The 19,150-nt window shown below is 44.5% G+C and overlaps 1 protein-coding gene across 1 annotated transcript in view; it reads left to right on the top strand.

Moving 5' to 3' along the window:
- RAB15 (RAB15, member RAS oncogene family) overlaps window positions 1-19,150 on the top strand; it is a 113,273-nt gene that overhangs the window by 46,215 nt on the left and 47,908 nt on the right. The window contains exons 2-4 of the mRNA XM_068254041.1: window positions 6,402-6,462; window positions 8,647-8,707; window positions 18,048-18,125. Coding sequence (XP_068110142.1) covers window positions 6,402-6,462; window positions 8,647-8,707; window positions 18,048-18,125 — 200 coding nt within the window. The remainder of the gene's footprint in view (window positions 1-6,401; window positions 6,463-8,646; window positions 8,708-18,047; window positions 18,126-19,150) is intronic.

Here is a 19,150-nt window from a genome sequence, read left to right as displayed (position 1 = left end):
GTTTTCCAGCCTCTATGGTCAGGTTGTGGTTGTTCATTGACAGTTAAGTGACCAAAAAACACTGATTCTGCACCAAGGCCTTATACATGGGTTATTAGTGGATACCAGATGCCAGTAGTGGTGGTGAAGGATTATTGGGTTATGGTCCATGCACTATTAGGACCAGCAGACCTGTCTCCAACAGCTAACTTGTGCACTGGACACAGAACAGCAATACAATAGCAAGAAAAACAATGTACTAGCCCTAAGAAATACTTAGCTGTTCAGGACAATGTGGTAGCAGCAAGAATCTGCACTGAGGACACAGAACACCGGCACACCTAACGCTCTTCCTGTCAGCAGCACAATCTCCCTGATCTCCCATTATAATGTATAGGGGGCTGATCAAACATGCCAAGTGTTTGCTTGAAGATGCAAACGCAAACAGCCCTTGTTCGCCGCAAACTATTAGCCGGGCGAATAGTTCGGGCCATTTCTAATCCTGAGTTGAGTGCATTGTGCAGGCAATCACTGTATATCCTTATGGGTACTTTCACGCTGCATCTATTGCAGTGGACAATATTGTATAACTTTTAGTAACTTTGCCATACTGCCCAACATTTTGCGATAAGAAAAAGGGACACCTTAAGACACACCCTGCCACATCTCTAACCACGCCCCCACCGCACCCCTCGTCAGGCATATCACAAAGAATTCAAAAGCAAAATATGTGGTTTTATTATTCAAAGTTTAGAGTCAGTTAAGCACATTTTTCTGTAGAAAAATACATATATTTACATACGGTAGATCTGTACATCACTCCTGAAATAGGGACAAATTTAGAAAGAAAGAGGGACAGAGGGATTTGATTTTCAAAGAGCAACTGTCCCTCCGAAAAAAGGGATAGTTAAGAACTATGAAATCACACAACCTGTGCGTTTTTCTGTTGAAAATCATCAGCTACCATGGAATAATTTGCGTGTTTAAAGGGAACCTGAAGCCAGAATTATATGGAGGCTGCCATATTTATTTCATTTTCAACAATACTAGTTGCCTGGCAGCCCTTCTGATCTGTTAGGCTGCAGTAGAGTCTGAATACCACTAGAAACATGCATGCAGCTAATCTTGTCAGATCTGACAATAATGTCAGAAACACCTGATCTGCTGCATGCTTGTTCAGGGACTATGGCTAAAAGTATTAGAGGCAGAGGACCAGCAGGAGAGCCAGGCAATTGGCATTGCGTAAAAGGAAATAAATATGGCAGTCTCCATATACCTCTCACTTTAAGTTCCTTTAAAATGCACAGAAATGTGCAGTGTGTGTGCGAAAAATTGCATGCATTTCTCACATAGATAAATGTTTCTTGGGGGATTTTCTCTAGACTTTGGCCTTTATTCAGTTTCTCCTAAGTTTTTTCCTAGGAGATCATTTTTCATCTTCTGTTTAGTATTTTCTTGCTTGCTGGTGGCTTAAAATTCTTTTTACTAATAAGGTGTGAAAACTTAACATTAACTGTACCTATACATCTGTAATATAACCAAAGAACAAAAAAAACAACTAAGGTATCTAGCTTTCAATACACTCATCAAATTCCCTTCCTCTTTGTTTTTCTGATGGTTAGCTATCTTTCTACTGATATCTGATACAGTGCACTACACTATGTACATAGAGATGTGAACATGCTCAGTCAATGGTATAAGCAGCGCATTCATATGCAGCAACACAACCCAGCATGTATAATGTGAACTCACCCGAAGGGTATTCCCGCTGGCACATTGCTTTGTAACAGACTCTGTCATCTTGTGATTCAAAGTGTATGAAACGTTCTCACCTCCAGGGCCGGTCCTAGACTTTTTGCTGCCTGAGGCAAACTTGTGTGGATCCCCCCACCCCCTGAGTTGGAATGATCGCAAAGCACCTGACAATTTCCACCGCACGTTATAGCTGCGGTGAGCCCTCCAGGTATAGGTGCCCCAAGTATTGGTAGCTAGGTACAGTGGCCCCCAGTATTTTAGCCAGGTACAGTTGCCCCCAGTATAGGTTGGCCAGACACTCTCTTCACTTCCTGTTTCTGCCTTGCGCTGTCCCCAGACTTCTGCCGCCTGAGGAAGTCGCCTCACTTGGCATCATGGGCGGACAGGGCCTGCTCACCTCATTAGTTGCACTGTGATGCAATTCATTCCATTGTTACAATGCAGAACATGCAGTGTATTGCTGGACGCTCACACATTGATGGGCATAGTGTGTGTCAAAGTGTACATTGGTCATTTGCTTTTTTGCGTGCGTTATACATTTTACTTTTAGATGCATTATATGTACGTTATAGTGTAGTGCAATACAACGTCCCAGTGTGATCCTAGTGGATCTTTTGCAAAAGTCATATGGCCGTTGTACACAATCTGGTCTGATTCACGGCCATGGCAGTCGTTATCCTCTGCCATGCCCAGGCTCAGACCAGCGTGTGTACTTAGCTCTTAGCTTTACCTATTGGGCTTTGGTATGAGTGAGTTTCAATGGTTATAGAGTTAAGGGGATCCAAGCAACTTTTTTCTTTAGTTTTTCCTGATTTCTAATAGCTGTAGGAGCTGCCATTTTCTCCACTCCCCTTCCCTCTGCCCTTATTTATCCAGTGGATGGTGTGACTGTAGTCAAGTGTGACTTCTCTAAACCGTTTGAAGTACAGCACAGTACAGTTTGAAGTACAGTGTCCTATATCTTCCCCCCCCCCCCCGGATGATGAAAGCTTTTGTTTGCTCATTGCTACTGCTAATTACAGCAGTCCGTATCTGCCTGCTCTTTCTGCAGATGGCAGGCCACAGAAGTAGGGCAATAAAAGCCTCTAACAAACATTTAAATGTAAAAAGAAGAGGTCAAATTGAGTTTTTTTTAGTAATGAGCCAAATTGTCAGAATGCATTTTTAATGTGCTTTTGAGATGCCCTGGGGCTAAAAATGCTGCTCGGTTCACTTTAACTCTGTGGGCTTTGGTACGAGTGAATTTCCATGGTTATGGATTTAACACTGTGGGCTTTGGTGTGAGCGAGTTTCCATGGTTATGGAGTTAACTATGACTGAGTGTCGATTCTTATAGGGTAAATTGTCTACCAGTTAGAATACATGATAATTCAGAGCCCTGATGCCAAATCCACATTGTCTGCATGACATCCTGTTCGTAGAGCTTCTGGCATGGCTGAGAGCCTTCTAGCACTAACTCATTTGTAGGTTCTTATTAATGCTGAAAGTCCTGGCTGTTCCTTTGTCAGACCTCATCTAAGTCACTGATGGAGGCACGTACCGTACTTCACCTGGCTGGAGAAAAATTGCTAATGGTACAAATAATGGGACAGTCATTACAGTCAGTGGATGTGATACAACATGACAGTCCGTTCAGAATTCATTACTTCAGCATGGGATGGTTGATGGCAGGTTGAATCACCCTCTACCTTCTTCCTGTACAGAGTTTACGTCTGAGATTGCTACACTTGTAGTCCTGGTCTTGTCTAGCTGTAATAAATGAGATGCAAATTTTCAGCGTTTTACACTTCTGCTGATCATTTCTGGATAATCTGTGAAAAAACATGCGTTTTTCATAGCTACTGACCATGCTATGAATTAATGTGTGCATTTTTTACACACCCGCTGTGCATTGTGTTATGTGCGTCATAGAGCACCTGTTAGGTCTCGTTCACGTTGTTAAATGTAGAATGGCCGTGTGATTGCAACACGCACGATCGCACGCCCACTGTGGTGCTCTATGCTGCTGATCCCATTCATTTCAGCCAATGGGTCAGCGCTGCATTTTGCTGCATTTTGCAGCAGTGCGATAGTGCACCACACTTTTGCGCAGTGCATATAGGGCTTGATTCACTAAATCGCAAATTTTCATGCACAATTGCGAATTTTCTCACGCAATCGCAAATTTATTGCATGCGAAAATTTGCGATTGCGCGCAGCAATGCCAAAACGCACGCAAAACGCTAACGCGGCCGTGATATGAGTTATCACGTTTTTGTGAATTAAGCCCCTAGTCTGAACATCAGACAGAGCAGTCTTTGCACTTCTGATGTTCTTGCTGATCGCACCCCATACGCACTGCCGAAATGCGCATTGCAACACATGTACTGTGAACAAGGCCTTACTCGATGCAAATGGTGTGAACCAGGGGCGTAGCAATAGGGGTTGCAGTGATTGCGACCGCATCGGGGCCCTGAAGGGCCCTCCCTCAATTACAGTATTAGCTCTCTATTGGTCCTGTGCTCATAATAATCACTTCTATAGATACTTTGAATAGTGGTAATCATTAACAAACTGTTCCCCATCCCCTTCTTGCACCTCTGACACTGTAGTTGCCATTGGCAGGTTTTGATGCGCAGTGACAATTGTTTTGTATAGAGTGCTTGGGGGTTAGGGTTGCCAGGTCGGCTGATGGAGAAAACCGGGGGTGGAGTTAGGGGTGGAGTTAGGGGCGGAGTCAGAAGCGCACTTTTATGTAGAGTGGGGCTAAGCAATGGGCTTTTTTTTAAAAAAAATTTATAGTATTTATATCGCACTGACATCTTCTGCAGCACATTACAGAGTACATAGCCATGTCACTAACTGTCCTCACCAGTAGTACTGGTCCAGTGCACATAAGAGACAGTTTTTCACCAGTAAATGCACATTATAAGAGACAGCTTTTCACCAGTAAATGCACATTATAAGAGACACCTTTTCGCCAGTAAATGCACATAATAAGAGACAGCTTTTCCCCAGTAAATGCACAAGAGACAGCTTTTCACCAGTAAATGCACATAATAAGACACAGCTTTTCACCAGTAAATGCACATAATAAGAGACAGCTTTTCACCAGTAAATGCACAAAAGAGACAGCTTTTCACCACTAAATGCACATAATGACAAACAGCCAGTGTTCCCAGTATATGTAGCCAGGGATATATGTGCCCAGTATATGTAGCCAGGGGGTATATATGTCCCAGTATATGTAGGCAGGGGTGTATATGTCCCAGTATACGTAGGCAGGGGTATATATGTCCCAGTATATGTAGCCAGGGGGTATATGTGCCCAGAATAGGTAGCCAGGGGGTATATGTGCCCAGAATAGGTAGCCAGGAGCTATATGTGCCCAGAATAGGTAGCCAGGGGCTATATGTGCCCAGAATAGGTAGCCAGGGGCTATATGTGCCCAGAATAGGTAGCCAGGGGCTATATGTGCCCGGAATAGGTAGCCAGGGGCTATATGTGCCCGGAATAGGTAGCCAGGGGTATATGTGCCCAGAATAGGCAGCCAGGGGCTATATGTGCCCAGAATAGGTAGCCAGGCGGTATATGTGCCCGGAATAGGTAGCCAGGGGCTATATGTGCCCAGAATAGGTTAGGTAGCCAGGTGCCCCCCGCCCCCCCCCCCCCCCCCCGCAGGAGGAGAACAGTGCAGCAGAGAGAGAGCTGGGAGCAGCGGTGGAGAAGGGGGGCAATTTCTACCCCCTTCCCTCACCTTAGGGTGCTCTCTCTCCCCCGCTGTCTCCTCCAATATGATGTGCAGGCTGACGGGTGGCTGCGGGCAGAACTTACCTCTGTGTCGCAGGCGCCGGAAGTTCGGGTCCCGCAGCCGCTGAGATTCGACTCAAAAAAGATCCGGATCAAAGATTCGAATCATTCATGAGCCGGACAACACTATTCAGACTGATTTCGAATCATTCATGAGCCGGACAACACTACAGACTGATTAGTGTTGTCCGGCTCATGAATGATTCGGATCTTTGATCCGGATCTTTTTTGAGTCGAATCTCAGCGGCTGCGGGACCCGAACTTCCGGCGCTGGAGCGACACAGAGGTAAGTTCCGCCTGCAGCCACTCGCCAGCCTGCACATCATCCTGGAGGAGACAGCGGGGGAGAGAGAGCACCCTAAGGTGAGGGAAGGGGGGGGAGATTGCCCCCCTTCTCCACCGCTGCTCCCAGCTCTCTCTCTGCTGCGCTGTTCTCCTCCTGCGCTGCGGGGCGGGCTCTAAACCGGACAACTTAATTGTCCGGTTTAGCATGCCTTTTTGCACCGGACACAGCGCACAAAAACCGGACTGTCCGGTGTAAAACCGGACACCTGGCAACCCTATTGGGGGTGTCACGATTTGCGATTTTAAATGAATAGCTGCTAATTGTCTGGCTGTCATGCTGATCCTCTGTCTGTAGTACTTTCTAAATCAGTAATATGGAAGTATGCAGATCAGGTGTTCTGACATCTGCCTAAACTGCATGTTTCTAGTAGGTTTACCGCTTACAGTCTACTGATGCCAGAATATCAGCATGCCTCAAGTTTGCGTGCGATAGCAACTTTTATAGTTTCTCATATTAGGTGCACTCTTGACAAACCTGCAGCCTATATGTGCCCAGTAATTTATAACAGCATGTTTTTTTTTTTTATTCCCAGGGGTGGATTTTAAAATGAAGACCATAGATGTTGATGGAATTAAAGTGCGGATACAGATCTGGTAAGTATTACTTTAGTCAAACGGACACAACCTTAAACGGGACAGCAGGCCGTCAACACAATTTATTTACGTACAGGTAGAGGTATAACAGTAGCCCCAGGGCTGCAAGTTAAATAAAGGGCCTGGGGAAAGGTGCTGTCCCTCTCCCCCTTATCCCATCCACCCCATTCTCCTTCGCTGACCCTTTGTCCCCTCATTTTACAAAGTAGTGCAGAGGAGCATGGTATTGCATTTATTATGCTGCACTCTCATGCTACAGTGCCAGATTAGGCTTTTTCTCCTGCTCCAGTGCCAGGGCAGGCCCACTCTTCTGTTCCAGTGCAAGGTCAGGCCCACTGTCCTTCTCCAATGTTAGGTCAGGCCCACTCCCCTGCTCCAGTGTTAGGGCAGGCCCACTCCCCTGCTCCAGTGCCAGGTCGGGCCCACTCTCCTGCTCCAGTGTCAGGTCAGGCCCACTCTCCTGCTCCAGTGCCAGGTCAGGCCCACTCTCCTGCTCTAGTGCCAGGTCAGGCCCACTCTCATGCTCCAGTGCCAGGTCAGGCCCACTCTCCTGCTCCAGTGCCAGGTCAGGCCCACTCTCCTGCTCCAGTGCCAGGTCAGGCCCACTCTCATGCTCCAGTGCCAGGTCAGGCCCACTCTCCTGCTCCAGTACCAGGTCAGGCCCACTCTTCTGTTCCAGTGCAAGGTCAGGCCCACTGTCCTTCTCCAGTGCCAGGTCAGGCCCACTCTCCTGCTCCAGTTGCAGGTCAGGCCCACTCTCATGCTCCAGTGCCAGGTCAGGCCCACTCTCCTGCTCCAGTACCAGGTCAGGCCCACTCTTCTGTTCCAGTGCCAGGTCAGGCCCACTCTCCTGCTCCAGTACCAGGTCAGGCCCACTCTCCTGCTCCAGTGCCAGGTCAGGCCCACTCTTCTGCTCCAGTACCAGGTCAGGCCCACTCTCCTGCTCCAGTTCCAGGTTAGGCCACTCTCCTGCTCCAATGCAAGGACAGGCCCACTCACCTGTTCCAGTGCCAGGACAGCCCCGCTTTCCTGCTCCAGTGCCAGGACAGGCCCGCTCTCCCCCTCTCGTGCCAGGACAGGCCCACTCTCCTGCTCCATAGCCAGGTCAGGCCCACTCTCCTGCTCCAGTGCCAGGCCAGGCCCACTCTCCCCCTCTCGTGCCAGGACCGGCCCACTCTCCTGCTCTAGTGCCAGGTCAGGCCCACTCTCCTGCTCCAGTGCCAGGTCAGGCCCACTCTCCCCCTCTAGTGCCAAGACAGGCTCACTCTCCTGCTCCAGTACAGGTCAGGCCCACTCTCCTGCTCCAGTGCCAGGTCAGGCCCTCTATCCTGCTCCATTGCCACGTCAGGCCCACTCTTCTGTTCCAGTGCTAGCACAGGCTCACTCTCCTGCTCCAGTGCCAGGTCTGGCCTACTGTCCTGCTCCAGTGCCAGGTCAGGCCCACTCTCCCCCTCTAGTGCCACATATTTTTTAGTACAGGACTTTATTGATACATATGTAAACCAATATGTTTTATTATAACTGTCTGCTACATCAGTATACACTCCATTGGTAAAGTTAATGTGAGAAATCCTATCATGGTAAAGCCCCCGGTATCTGGCACAGGTGGGGATTGCCTGATGCTATATATATGTGTGCTTGCTGTTTGCTTGAGAAGTCAATCTGATCTGGAAATATTTATATTACAATTTCAGGTTGTCTTATCCTTGCAAGCTGACTTATTCATTGTTATTTCTGTCATTTCCCGCAGTTGGTTACATTCAGTACGTTGCATTTGCGTACTTCTCCAGCAGACAGACAGCGTCGGTAGACGGCTGGCGGTCATGGCGAGCGTTCGTATGCGTGCAGAATGTACAATTAGCAATTTGCTGGCAGCACAGGGCATGCTTGCCGTGCAATAAATACATCTAGAGGAAAGCTGATTCTCATCTGTTCTCAAGTGCTTTTCTAGACAGAACAGCGAAATGAAAAATCAATCTTTATGCGTACGCATTGCTTGTGTCAAGACATCCAGCCTATAAAGCCTGCGTAGCTTAGTGTCAGTGTGTCTGAATAACCACAGTGTGATCTTGGCTGGTATTAGAGGAGCTGACATAATTATGACCGTATTACACGCTTCAGTAGCCGTTATTGAATATGTCTGTCATTTGATCTATTAACCAATAAACATTTTGTTCTTCTTAGGGACACGGCTGGGCAAGAGAGGTATCAGACAATTACCAAGCAGTACTACAGACGGGCACAGGTACAATTTTCCATGTTTTTATTATTAAGATTTCTTCCTGTTCGCATATATGTTAGCTTAAGAGAACCTGTAGCGTGCTAAGCAATAAATGTGCAGTGTTCCAAGTTTAGTATTAATGAAAAATCATATAAAGCGGACCTAAACTCTTCTACAGGAGAGAAGGGAAACACAGAGAAACCCACCATGTGTATTTAGAAATAATAGCTATCTAGTGCTCCCTTATCTGGAAGTAATGAGCTAATGTAATTTGAGCTATCATCTTTGTCTGATCTGTGCTGAGGTGTGCCGTTCAGACAGGCTATACTTAAACACTGTGGGTTAACTGTTTCTGTGCTCCTATGAAACCAGGAAGTAACCACTCTGCAGAATCTCAGTAGGAGTTCTGTGGGCTGCAACTAAGTAATGTTTTTCCATAAAGGTTATCATGCTGTTTATCTTTTAGAGCAGAGAGGAAGTTCTGGGTCTAAGTCAGCTTTGACTCACCCGTAAATCAGTCAGTCAGTGAGTCTGAAACCTCACCCTGAATGGCCACTAAGCTGAGGGGGGTGGCAACAGAGCTGAGGTTGGCCACCGAGCTAAGGGCTGGTTCAGTAAGGCTTTGCATTTTACCAACAGGGACAACAGTTGCCTGGCAGACTTGCTGGTATATTTAGCTGCAGTAATGTCTGAATTACACCAGAAACAAGCATGCAGCTAATCTTGTCAGATTTAACAAAAATGTCAGAAACACCTGATCTGCTAGATACTTGTTCAGGGTCTATGCATACATTTATTAGAGGCAGAAGATCAGCAGGATAGCCAGGCAACTGGTATATTCTTTTAAAACCCAGAGACATTTTTACGTCAGTGCTGCTTCTATTAATTTGGCAATAGCTTTATCGCTACTTATCACACCTAAATGATCTACACATTAGGCTGTCTTTGGGTGGTACTTTTTGCTTAGAATTGTTTTATTTTGAATACCTTTTAAAGGTACTCCAAGGAGTAATTAAAAACAAAATCCGAAGTTACCTGGGGCTTTCTCCAGCCCACCGTAGGTCGGGAGGTCCCCTGGCGTCCTCTTGGCTCCTCTCCCGTTCCCTCCGCAGAAATCACGACCGGCGCCACCGGGGCCGAGTGTCGGGCTGACACTTCCTGAACGATGACGCTCGTTGCCATCACTCCGGCCGCGTGATGTCGACGTTCAGGAAGTGTCAGCCCGACACTCGGCCCCGGTGTCAACAGTCGTGATATCTGCTGAGGGACCGGGAGAGGAGCCAAGAGGACGTGGGGGGACCTCCCGACTTACGGTGGGCTGGAGAAAGCCCCAGGTAAGTTTCGATTTAGTTTTTAACTACTCCTCGAAGTCCCTTTCCAGGGAATAAGAAGAAGAAAAAATGGATATATTTCATTATTTCTCAGTTTTCAACCATTTAAAATAAAACATGCTACTGCAGATAAAACCCACACATTTTATTTACCCATTTGTCCTGGTTATTACAACACTTAAATGGTGTCCCTAGTACAATGTATGGTGACAATAAATGACGTAAACATAAATATTTAGACATCCCTAAACCCTAAGGTAATACTGTATGTATTGTTTTTCTAATGCCATCACTTTGGCTCTTTTTTTTTATTTATACATTGTTATATGGGATCAGGGACAAATCAGTTCAGGGCACATAAGAGTATTTTGGGGGCCCAGCGATAGCCAGACCCCAAATTCCATCTCTCTCAGAGTTGCTACAACTCAGAGGGAGAATAGTATTTAACACTGGGGAGTTTTCAGGGATGTAGATACTCACCCTGTAGGAGGGGAACTGGTTAAAAATCTATTGTTGTGGATCTTTAAAAAAAAAGCTTAGGAGATGCCTGTAAACATGCTTAATTTTCTGTAACTTGCTGAACCAGTATATTATTTTCTCACTACTCTACAGCCTTGCTGAGCATTTGTGTTCTTGAAGCCATCTTATAAACTAGCTGAAGACCTGGTGTTGTCCGGGTATGAATGTTGTTGTTGTTGTCTCCACTTACTTTTTTTTAGCCTTGACACACAGTCACTAAATGATCAAGTTTGTGAAGTTTGGTGTCACTGGCATCAGTAATTTACATTTTCCCATTGAAATTAAACCAATTTGGTTAGCTGTTTGTGGCTCTGCCTCTTTTCTGAATTTGAACCTCATTCACCCAGTGACTGACTGTACCAGGTTTGAGGCCTCTGCCATTAACAGTGTAAAAATGGCAGCAATTTAAACATTCCCCTTGAAAATCTATGGGTGAATTTTGATTGTCTGTTGTAGGCTCCACCCACTTTTCTGAATATTAGTCCTAGTCACCCAGTGACCAACTGTGCAAAGTTTGAGACCATTGCCATTAACAGTATAAGAATGACAGCAGTTAAATTATTCCCCTTGAAAATAAATAGGTGAATGTTGATTGGCTGTTGCAGGCTCCACACACTTTACTGAATATTAATCCCAGTCACCTAGTAACTAAGTGTGCCAAGTTTGAAAACCCTGTTACTAACAGTGTAAGAATGGCTTCAGTTTACATTATCCCATTTAAAATGAACGGCTGAAATTTGATTGGCTGTTTTATTTCCACCCATTTTCCCTGAATTTGGAACCCCAGCCAGGAAGTGACCAAGTTTGGGGACTCTGGCTTTATCACTGTGAGAATGACAGCCTTTTACATTTTTTCTACTGACTTGAATGGGTGAAATCTGATTGGCTGTTTGTGGTTCCGTCCAGGTGTGCAGGGGGACTTGAGACCTCCATAACATAATATCCAAGGTAGTAAGGGATCTGTTTAATATCAAGGCATTTTCGAGTGATGGCATGCGCACTCATGCAATTTTATATATATACAGAGCTGCCCATAATTATTTATACCCCTGGCAAATTTTGACTTCAAGTTACTTTTATTCAACCAGCAAGTCATTTTTTGACAGGAAATGACACATGTGTCTCCCAAAAGATAATAAGACGATGTACAAGAGGCGTTATTGTGGGAAAAAAACATTTCTCAGCTTTTATTTACTTTTGAGCAAAAAGTGTCCAGTCCAAAATTATTCATACCCTTCTCAATAATCAATCGAAAAGCCTTTATTGGCTATTACAGCAATCAAACGCTTCCTATAATTACAGACCAGCTTTTTGCATGTCTCCACAGGCATGTATGCCCATTCATCTTTAGCAATGATTTCCAAATCTTTCAGGTTGCAGGTTCTACTTGCCATCACCCTGATCATTATCTCCCTCCACAGATTCTCAATTGGATTCAAGTCAGGAATCTGGCTGGGCCACTCCAAAGCGTTAATGTTTTTGTATGCTAATTATTTCTTCATCACTTTAGCTGTGTGTTCTGGGTCATTGTCATGCTGAAATGTCCACTGGTGCCCAAGGCTAAGTTTTTCTGCAGTTTGCCTGATGTTGTCATTGAGAATCCTCATGTTTTGCTCTTTTTTCATGGTGCTGTTTACTGTGATTACGGTCCCTGGTCCATTGGCTGAAAAACACGCCCAAAGCATTAGATTCCCACCACCATGTTTGACAGTGGGGATGGTGTTCTTTGGGTTGAAGGCTTCTCCTTTTTTTACACCAAATGATGAAAACATCATTGTGACTTAACAATTCAATTTTTGTTTCATCTGACCATAATGCAGAAGACCAGAAGTCTCCTTCTTTGTCCAGATGAGCATTTGAAAGGCCAAGCGAGCTTTTGTGTGCCTTCTCTGGAGAAGTGGCGTTCTCCTTGGCCTGCATCCGTGGAACCCAGCAGTGTGCAATGTCCGTTCGATTGTCTGCCTTGAGACATTGCCACCAGCAGAGCCCAGATTCACCAAGATGGCTTTGGTGGTGATCCTTGGATTCTTTTTCACCTCTCTCACTATCCTCCTGGCCAGCACAGGTGTCACTTTTGGCTTCCAACCAAGTGCTCTGAGATTTTTCACAGTGCGGAACTGTAGTCACTGCACTGTAGCCACTGGAACTTAAAAAACATTTAGAAATGGCCTTGTAGCCCTTTCCTGACTTGTGAGCAGCCACAATGCGCAGCCACAGGTCCTCACTGAGCTCCTTTGTCTTAGCCATGACTGTCCACAAACCAACTGCAGAGAGCTGCTGTTTTTCACCCGTTTAATTGATTAAAACAGCTGTTCAAAATTAATCAGGGTAATTAGGATGCTTTAGAACAGCTAGTACTATTTGGAATGATATAGAACTTTGGATTTTCCCACAGACTGTGACAGTTTGTGAAGGGTATGAATAATTTTGGACTGGACACTTTTTGTTTAAATGTAAATAAAACATGAGAAAAGTAATTTTTCCTCAATAATGCCTCTTGTACATCGTCTTATTATCTTTTGGGAGACACCTATGTCATTTCCCGTCAAACAATTACTTGCTGGTTGAATAAAAGTAACTTTAAGTCAAAATTTGCTAGGGGTATGAATAACTATGGGCAGCACTGTAGATGGTTATAGTTATTCCTGTTATGTTATAAATTTGAACAATATGCTATAAAATTACCATAAATATAAATTGCTGCTACACAAGTGTACTTACACATAAATGTTATTAAAGTGTACACTCCTCACAATTTTCTACCTTTATTTGTATTTGCAAATGTTATTAAAGGTACCTTTGCAGTGAAATTTGTAGCCAGTCCAGTATATACGAAACTGTTAGTAAGCTCAAATTACTTTTCTTAGCAGCTATGGGAACAGTAACCAGTTGATACTCAGCGCTGTGTAATATGTTGGCGCTTTATAAATACAATAAATAAATAAATACTGCAGGCTGGTCGTAAACTTCCATTTTGCTGCACACAGCATGAATTAATATGACTAAGAAAGAAGGTGGCCATCTTTAGGCTTCATTTCCATATATGCGCGCTCAGCTGCACTTATGGAAATGAGATTGCAGGGACATCAGAGAGTGCATAGTTTGCACTGTCTGATGTCTCCATACATGCGCTGCGATTCACCACTGAATCGCAGCGCACGGTTGCCTGCATTTTGGGGTGATTGGGGTGTGAGCTTTGCTGTCTTTGGCATCAATAATTTGCATTGAAATGAAAAATAATCTGATTGGCTGTTTGTGGCTCCACCCCTTTTCTGAATTTAAACCCCAGTCACCTAATGACCAACTGTACCAGGTGTGAGGCTTGTGCCATTAACAATGCAAGAATGGCAGCAACTAAATATTCCCCTTGAAAATCAATAGGTGAATTTTGATTGGATTTTGTAGGCTCCACCCACTTTTCTGAATATGAATCACAGTCAGCCAGTGACCAACTGTGCAAACTTTGAGAACCCTACCATTAACTGTGTAAGAATGGCTGCAGTTTACATTTTCCCAGTGAAATTTGTATTTGTCTCCGCCCACTTTTTGGTTATGGGGATAAAAAGTATCCTATATGTTATTCCAGAGTGTACTATGTGTGCGCCAAATTTCATACAAATCCATTCAGCCATTGTTGCGTGATTGAGTAACAAACATCCAAACTTGCATTTATAATATTAGCGAGATTACAGCAGTACTATTTAGTAGAAAGCAAAGAAAGAAATTAGAAATAAAATAATGTGCTAAAATAAATTGGCCCGGAACACTTCCAAGTCTCTAAATAAATTGTGTGCCAAAGGTTTAATGAAATGCTCCTGTACCATAACAATCACATTGCCCCCTCTGCAACACTTTATAATACTTTTGAGCTTTGTAATTGAATAATGATGATAGTGGTAAAATGTAGATCTACATTCTTCATCTGAAGGAATCATGCTGCAGAGGGAAAGTGAAATATCCATTCAATTATTAACAAGCAGCAGCTGAACATGGCACATTTCAGTACAGTGACTGGCCTGCAGCAACCTTCAGCGGAACAGTCTTACTAATGATGTGCTCTGTCCCAGATAGCATCCTCTGCGCCGCTGCTGGTAAACCAATAATTGGGGGCATCAGGCCTTTGCTGTAAGGTGCCTGGAGGACAGAGCCATGACAAACATCTCATCAGTGCGTCTTGTTGTTTCTTGGGAATCGTGCTTGCTTTACGTGTAACGCTCTCTGTGGTTCATTTACGAGGTATGAAATTCTACATCGTGCACATCAAACAGGCAGCCAAGAGTCACATCTTTTCTCAGTGGCCATACATGTTTGGTGTGAGAACAGAATATTGTTTAAAGGGAACCTAAACTGAGCGTGATATGGATGTTTTCTTTTAAACAATACCAGTTGCTTGGCAGTCCTGCTGGTTTCTTTGGTTGCAGTAGTGTCTGAATCACACACCGGAAACAAGCATGCAGCTTGTTCAGTCTGACTTCAGTCAGAGCACCTTATTTGCATGCTTGTTCAGGGGTGGTGGCTAAAAGTATTAGAGACACAGGATCAGCAGGAGAGTCCGGGAACTGGTATTATTTTAAAAGGAAAAATCCATTTCTCCCATAGAACCAAATGTGCACCTTGTCCTCAGATCAGTATATAATGATGTGTTACTGGGGAAAAGTTACGGGATCATAAATGCCAGATTAAATTAGTGGCTTTTTGATTTAATTTTTTTTCCAGGGTTAGAGCTGTGTTGATTGGGTGTGGCAAGGCATTCCAAAAGCAAGGGGCAGCATGACAGAAGGCTCTGGCTGCAAAGGTGTTTAGTTTGATCTGAGGTTGTTTGAGGTGTGAGCCAGGTATCCGGGGCCTAGGTCATGTAGGGATTTTAATGTTAGCATACAAATTAGCATATAATTGTGAGGAGGATTAGTGTGGCAGATTGGTAAACAGTTTGTGGTTTTCATTTGCTGGCTCAGCTTCCACCTAACTGGTCAGGGGAGATTTACATGTTCAGAGAATTCTTTACTTATCCTTAATTGTGTTGGATACTAAAATGAAAAGAAATACAAAAAAAAAATTCAAACATGAAAATTCAAATTTCTTACCAGGTCGTACATAAATTTGCAGCTGCGGAATCCCATTGGTCCAGATCAATGGACCAATGGAAAGCCTTGGTGAGAAATTCAGATATGATAATGTCTGGGCTCTTGGTCACTATGTCACAGGCGAGTGGCATGGTGGGTGGGAGGTGTGCAATTAAGATTAAAAAAAATCCAGATGTAGAATAGAAGAAATATTCAACACGTGCCAAGAACTACAAAGTGCAGACACAGTCTTGATACAGTGGATCATAAAACAAGGGTGTTACAAATTGCTTTCATAACAAGAGTAGGCAATCAGTGGTGGGTGCAAGGGGAAGACAGACCGGGCACTACGGCCTTTTCACCTTTCAAAGATGCCTGGTCACGTGTTTGTCTGGATACGGGGGCAGGTCAGCAAGTGGCTGTGAAGTACCCACTTCGGTACCGTCTACCACTCTGTCCATGCACCACGTTCAAGCTGGTACTGGTGCAAAAAATGCATGCAATTGTTGCAACATCGTGTACTGAAGTGATCTAAACATGTGATGCAAATTACTACATACCCATTGCGTAATTGTGTAAATGCCGTGGCACACCCTCCCAAGCACCAAGTGCCGAGTGTGATATACACAGAACAGAAAAAATTAGGAAGACAAAATAATTGAAAATTAAATGAAGATTATGGCATTAAGTTATAACAACATACTTTAAACATTTTTATGTGTTTATTTAATTAAAATATAAAATATTCTCACTTTGGCTTCAATTCACTAAGCATTACCGCATTCAGTAGAGCAGAAAACAGCTGATTTGACCAAACATTTTGTGAAAAGCCTATTACCACATGGATAACTTAGGGCCCGTTCACACTGCACGCGTTTCCAGCCACGTTTTGGAAACGCGTGCAGGTGGCCGATACGCACGACATCAGACATTGCATAGAGTGCAATGTCTGATGTTCACACTGCATGCGTTCCGGACCTGTGCTGTCCGGGAACGCATGCTGCACACAGATTTTGCTAAAACGCGTGGCTGTCCCATTCACTTTTTAGTGATGGGATCAGCCACGCAACGCACACAAACGCAGATGGCCATGCGTTCGTACGCGTTGCGGTCCGCACGCGTTCCGCACGCATGGCCATCCGCATTTGTGATCTGAACGGGCCCTAAGGGTAGAAACACCCTAGGCAGAAACGCTAGCGTTTCGGAAAACGCAGCAAAAATGCACATAATGCAAGTCAATGGGCCGCATGAAAAAATGCATATGTTTGTGTTCTGCAATGTGCTTTTTTACGCTGGTCTTGCTGCATATTTTACCAAAACGCATCTAAAACGAACATAATGAAAGCCAACGGTGACGCAGAGGTATTGCATTTTTTTATGCATTTTGTATGCGTTTCGTGTGCGTTTTTTTTAAATGAAAAAACAAGTTTGATTATGTATTTATGCTTCCTGTTGACTTCCAAGTGATTTGCATTAAACAAATAAAAAAAACATACAAAAAGCATATAAAACACGTATGCAATTTATATATGCGAACTGCAAACGCATTTAAACGCATGCAAAACTCAAGAAAAACGCACGTGGGGAACAAAATTGCAAAAAGAAAATGCACAGGAAACGCATGGGAAACGCACTAAAGGGTAGGAACACACTAGGCAGTATCGCATATGCGTTTTCCATAGCACATAGTGTAAAACGCATATGCGATTCTGCCTAGGGTCGTTTTCATTTTTTTAAAAGCGTCACCATTTACTTACATTTAAATTGCTGCAATTGCGATTTTTCAAAAATCGCGATCATGGCGATTTTTCCACAATTTTACTGCAATTTTAATGTACTTCAGTTGAGGCATTTAAAAAAAATAAAGAAATAAAACGCTCTTTTGTGTGTCAGGGCCCTTAGTAATTTGTCATACAGTTGTTAACTTACCTAGGGCTTCCTCGAACCCCTGGAAGCCTCTGTGTCCCTTGCTGCAGCTCCGCTCCCAGACGGTCTCCCATGGTCCCCTCTGTAGCAGCCACCCTCTGCTCATGTCCGTGGCTGTGAGCATTCTGCGCAGGCGCAGACCTACACGCATGTGTGGAGGCCGCAGACCTGTCTGTGTTGACCCTGCTATGGAGGGGACCCTGGGAGACTCGCTTGGAGCAGACCTCGGCGAGGGACACAAAGGCTTTCAGGAGCCAGAAGAAGTCCCAGGTAAGTAAATCTGATTTTTTTTTTTCTCAGAAATTTCCTTTAAGTTTAATAATATTACATTTCAAAAAATCTTGTATAATACTGATGTATGCGAAAGACATTTTCAATAAAAGTGCAGTTTTACAGGAATATATATGGGTAATATACAGATGTTTTCACATTTAAATTACGACGTGAACCCTGCTAGACTCAGCATTTAATTCCTGATCCTTGATATCTCATCTCTTAACTGCATGTTTTTGTATTTTCTCCTAGGGAATATTTCTAGTGTATGACATTACAAGTGAACGCTCTTACCAGCATATAATGAAGTGGGCCAGTGATGTAGATGAGGTATGTTTATAGTAAAATATGTACGATATGCATGCTTTCATCTCCACAAGCCTTGAAATGTTTTGTTCTTGAAACTAGATGTTAAACATGATAAAATAAACCTAACTGGCTGATTTAGTTAACCTCCTTGGTGGTTATTGCGAGTCAGGCTCGGGGAAGGGGGGTGGGGGGGTGGGGGGGGGGGAGCCAGGAGCAGTAACCCCGAGCGTGACTCGTGGTACCCGCTGGTAACACTGTGCAGAGCATAGCGTGCAGCACACATTTTCTTTCACCTCCCAGGGGATCCAGTCGCCAGCAGCCTTTCTCCTTCCTGTCCTCTAAGTCTCTGCATCCCTCGGGTGAGATCGCCATTTGTCGTCATGACGACAGACGGTGATCTCACTACAGGGTTACAGCGCAACCTGGAGTACGGAGGGAGAACTGCAGCGCTGCATCCCAGGGAGGTGAGTAAAAAGTGCTGGGGCTGCTGCTGTGTGATTTTTTTTTTTTCCAGGTTTTAGGGTCTGAAAGCGTGCAAAAAAATGTAGGCCCTAAAATCTGGAAGAAATCAGACAGCCAGGGGGTTAATATACAATTATGGTTAATTTTTTACTGAGATTTCAGAATGCACCTCCCATTATACAGAGGGGCTGAGCCCCCACTTCCTGCTTCCAGTTTTCCTACACCCTTTTCATACTGCTAGAGCATACAAGTCAAACTCCGGCCCGGGGGCCAAATCTGGCCCTCGGAGCCGTCACATTTGACCCCCAAGTGGTTTCCCCACTTTGCATTATGTTTGGCCCACTTTAGACCACCAGGAAAGCTATACTGGAGGTGAAGTCCTAGATCACCAGGGAAGCCACATGGTGGAGGGAGGGGAAAGCTCTAGACACCAGGAAATTGTATAGGGGAGGAGAGGACCACTAAACACCAGGGGATGGTATAGGGGAGGGAGAATCACTTAAAGGGAACCTTAACTGACAGGGATATGAATGTTTCCTTTTAAACAATACCAGTTGCCTGGCAGCCTGCTGATCTCTTTGGCT

This window comes from Hyperolius riggenbachi, chromosome 9, assembly GCF_040937935.1.
Source record: "Hyperolius riggenbachi isolate aHypRig1 chromosome 9, aHypRig1.pri, whole genome shotgun sequence".
NCBI lineage: Eukaryota > Metazoa > Chordata > Amphibia > Anura > Hyperoliidae > Hyperolius > Hyperolius riggenbachi.
Note: the sequence above shows the minus strand (reverse complement) of the source record. Positions and strands in the feature narration are given on the sequence as shown.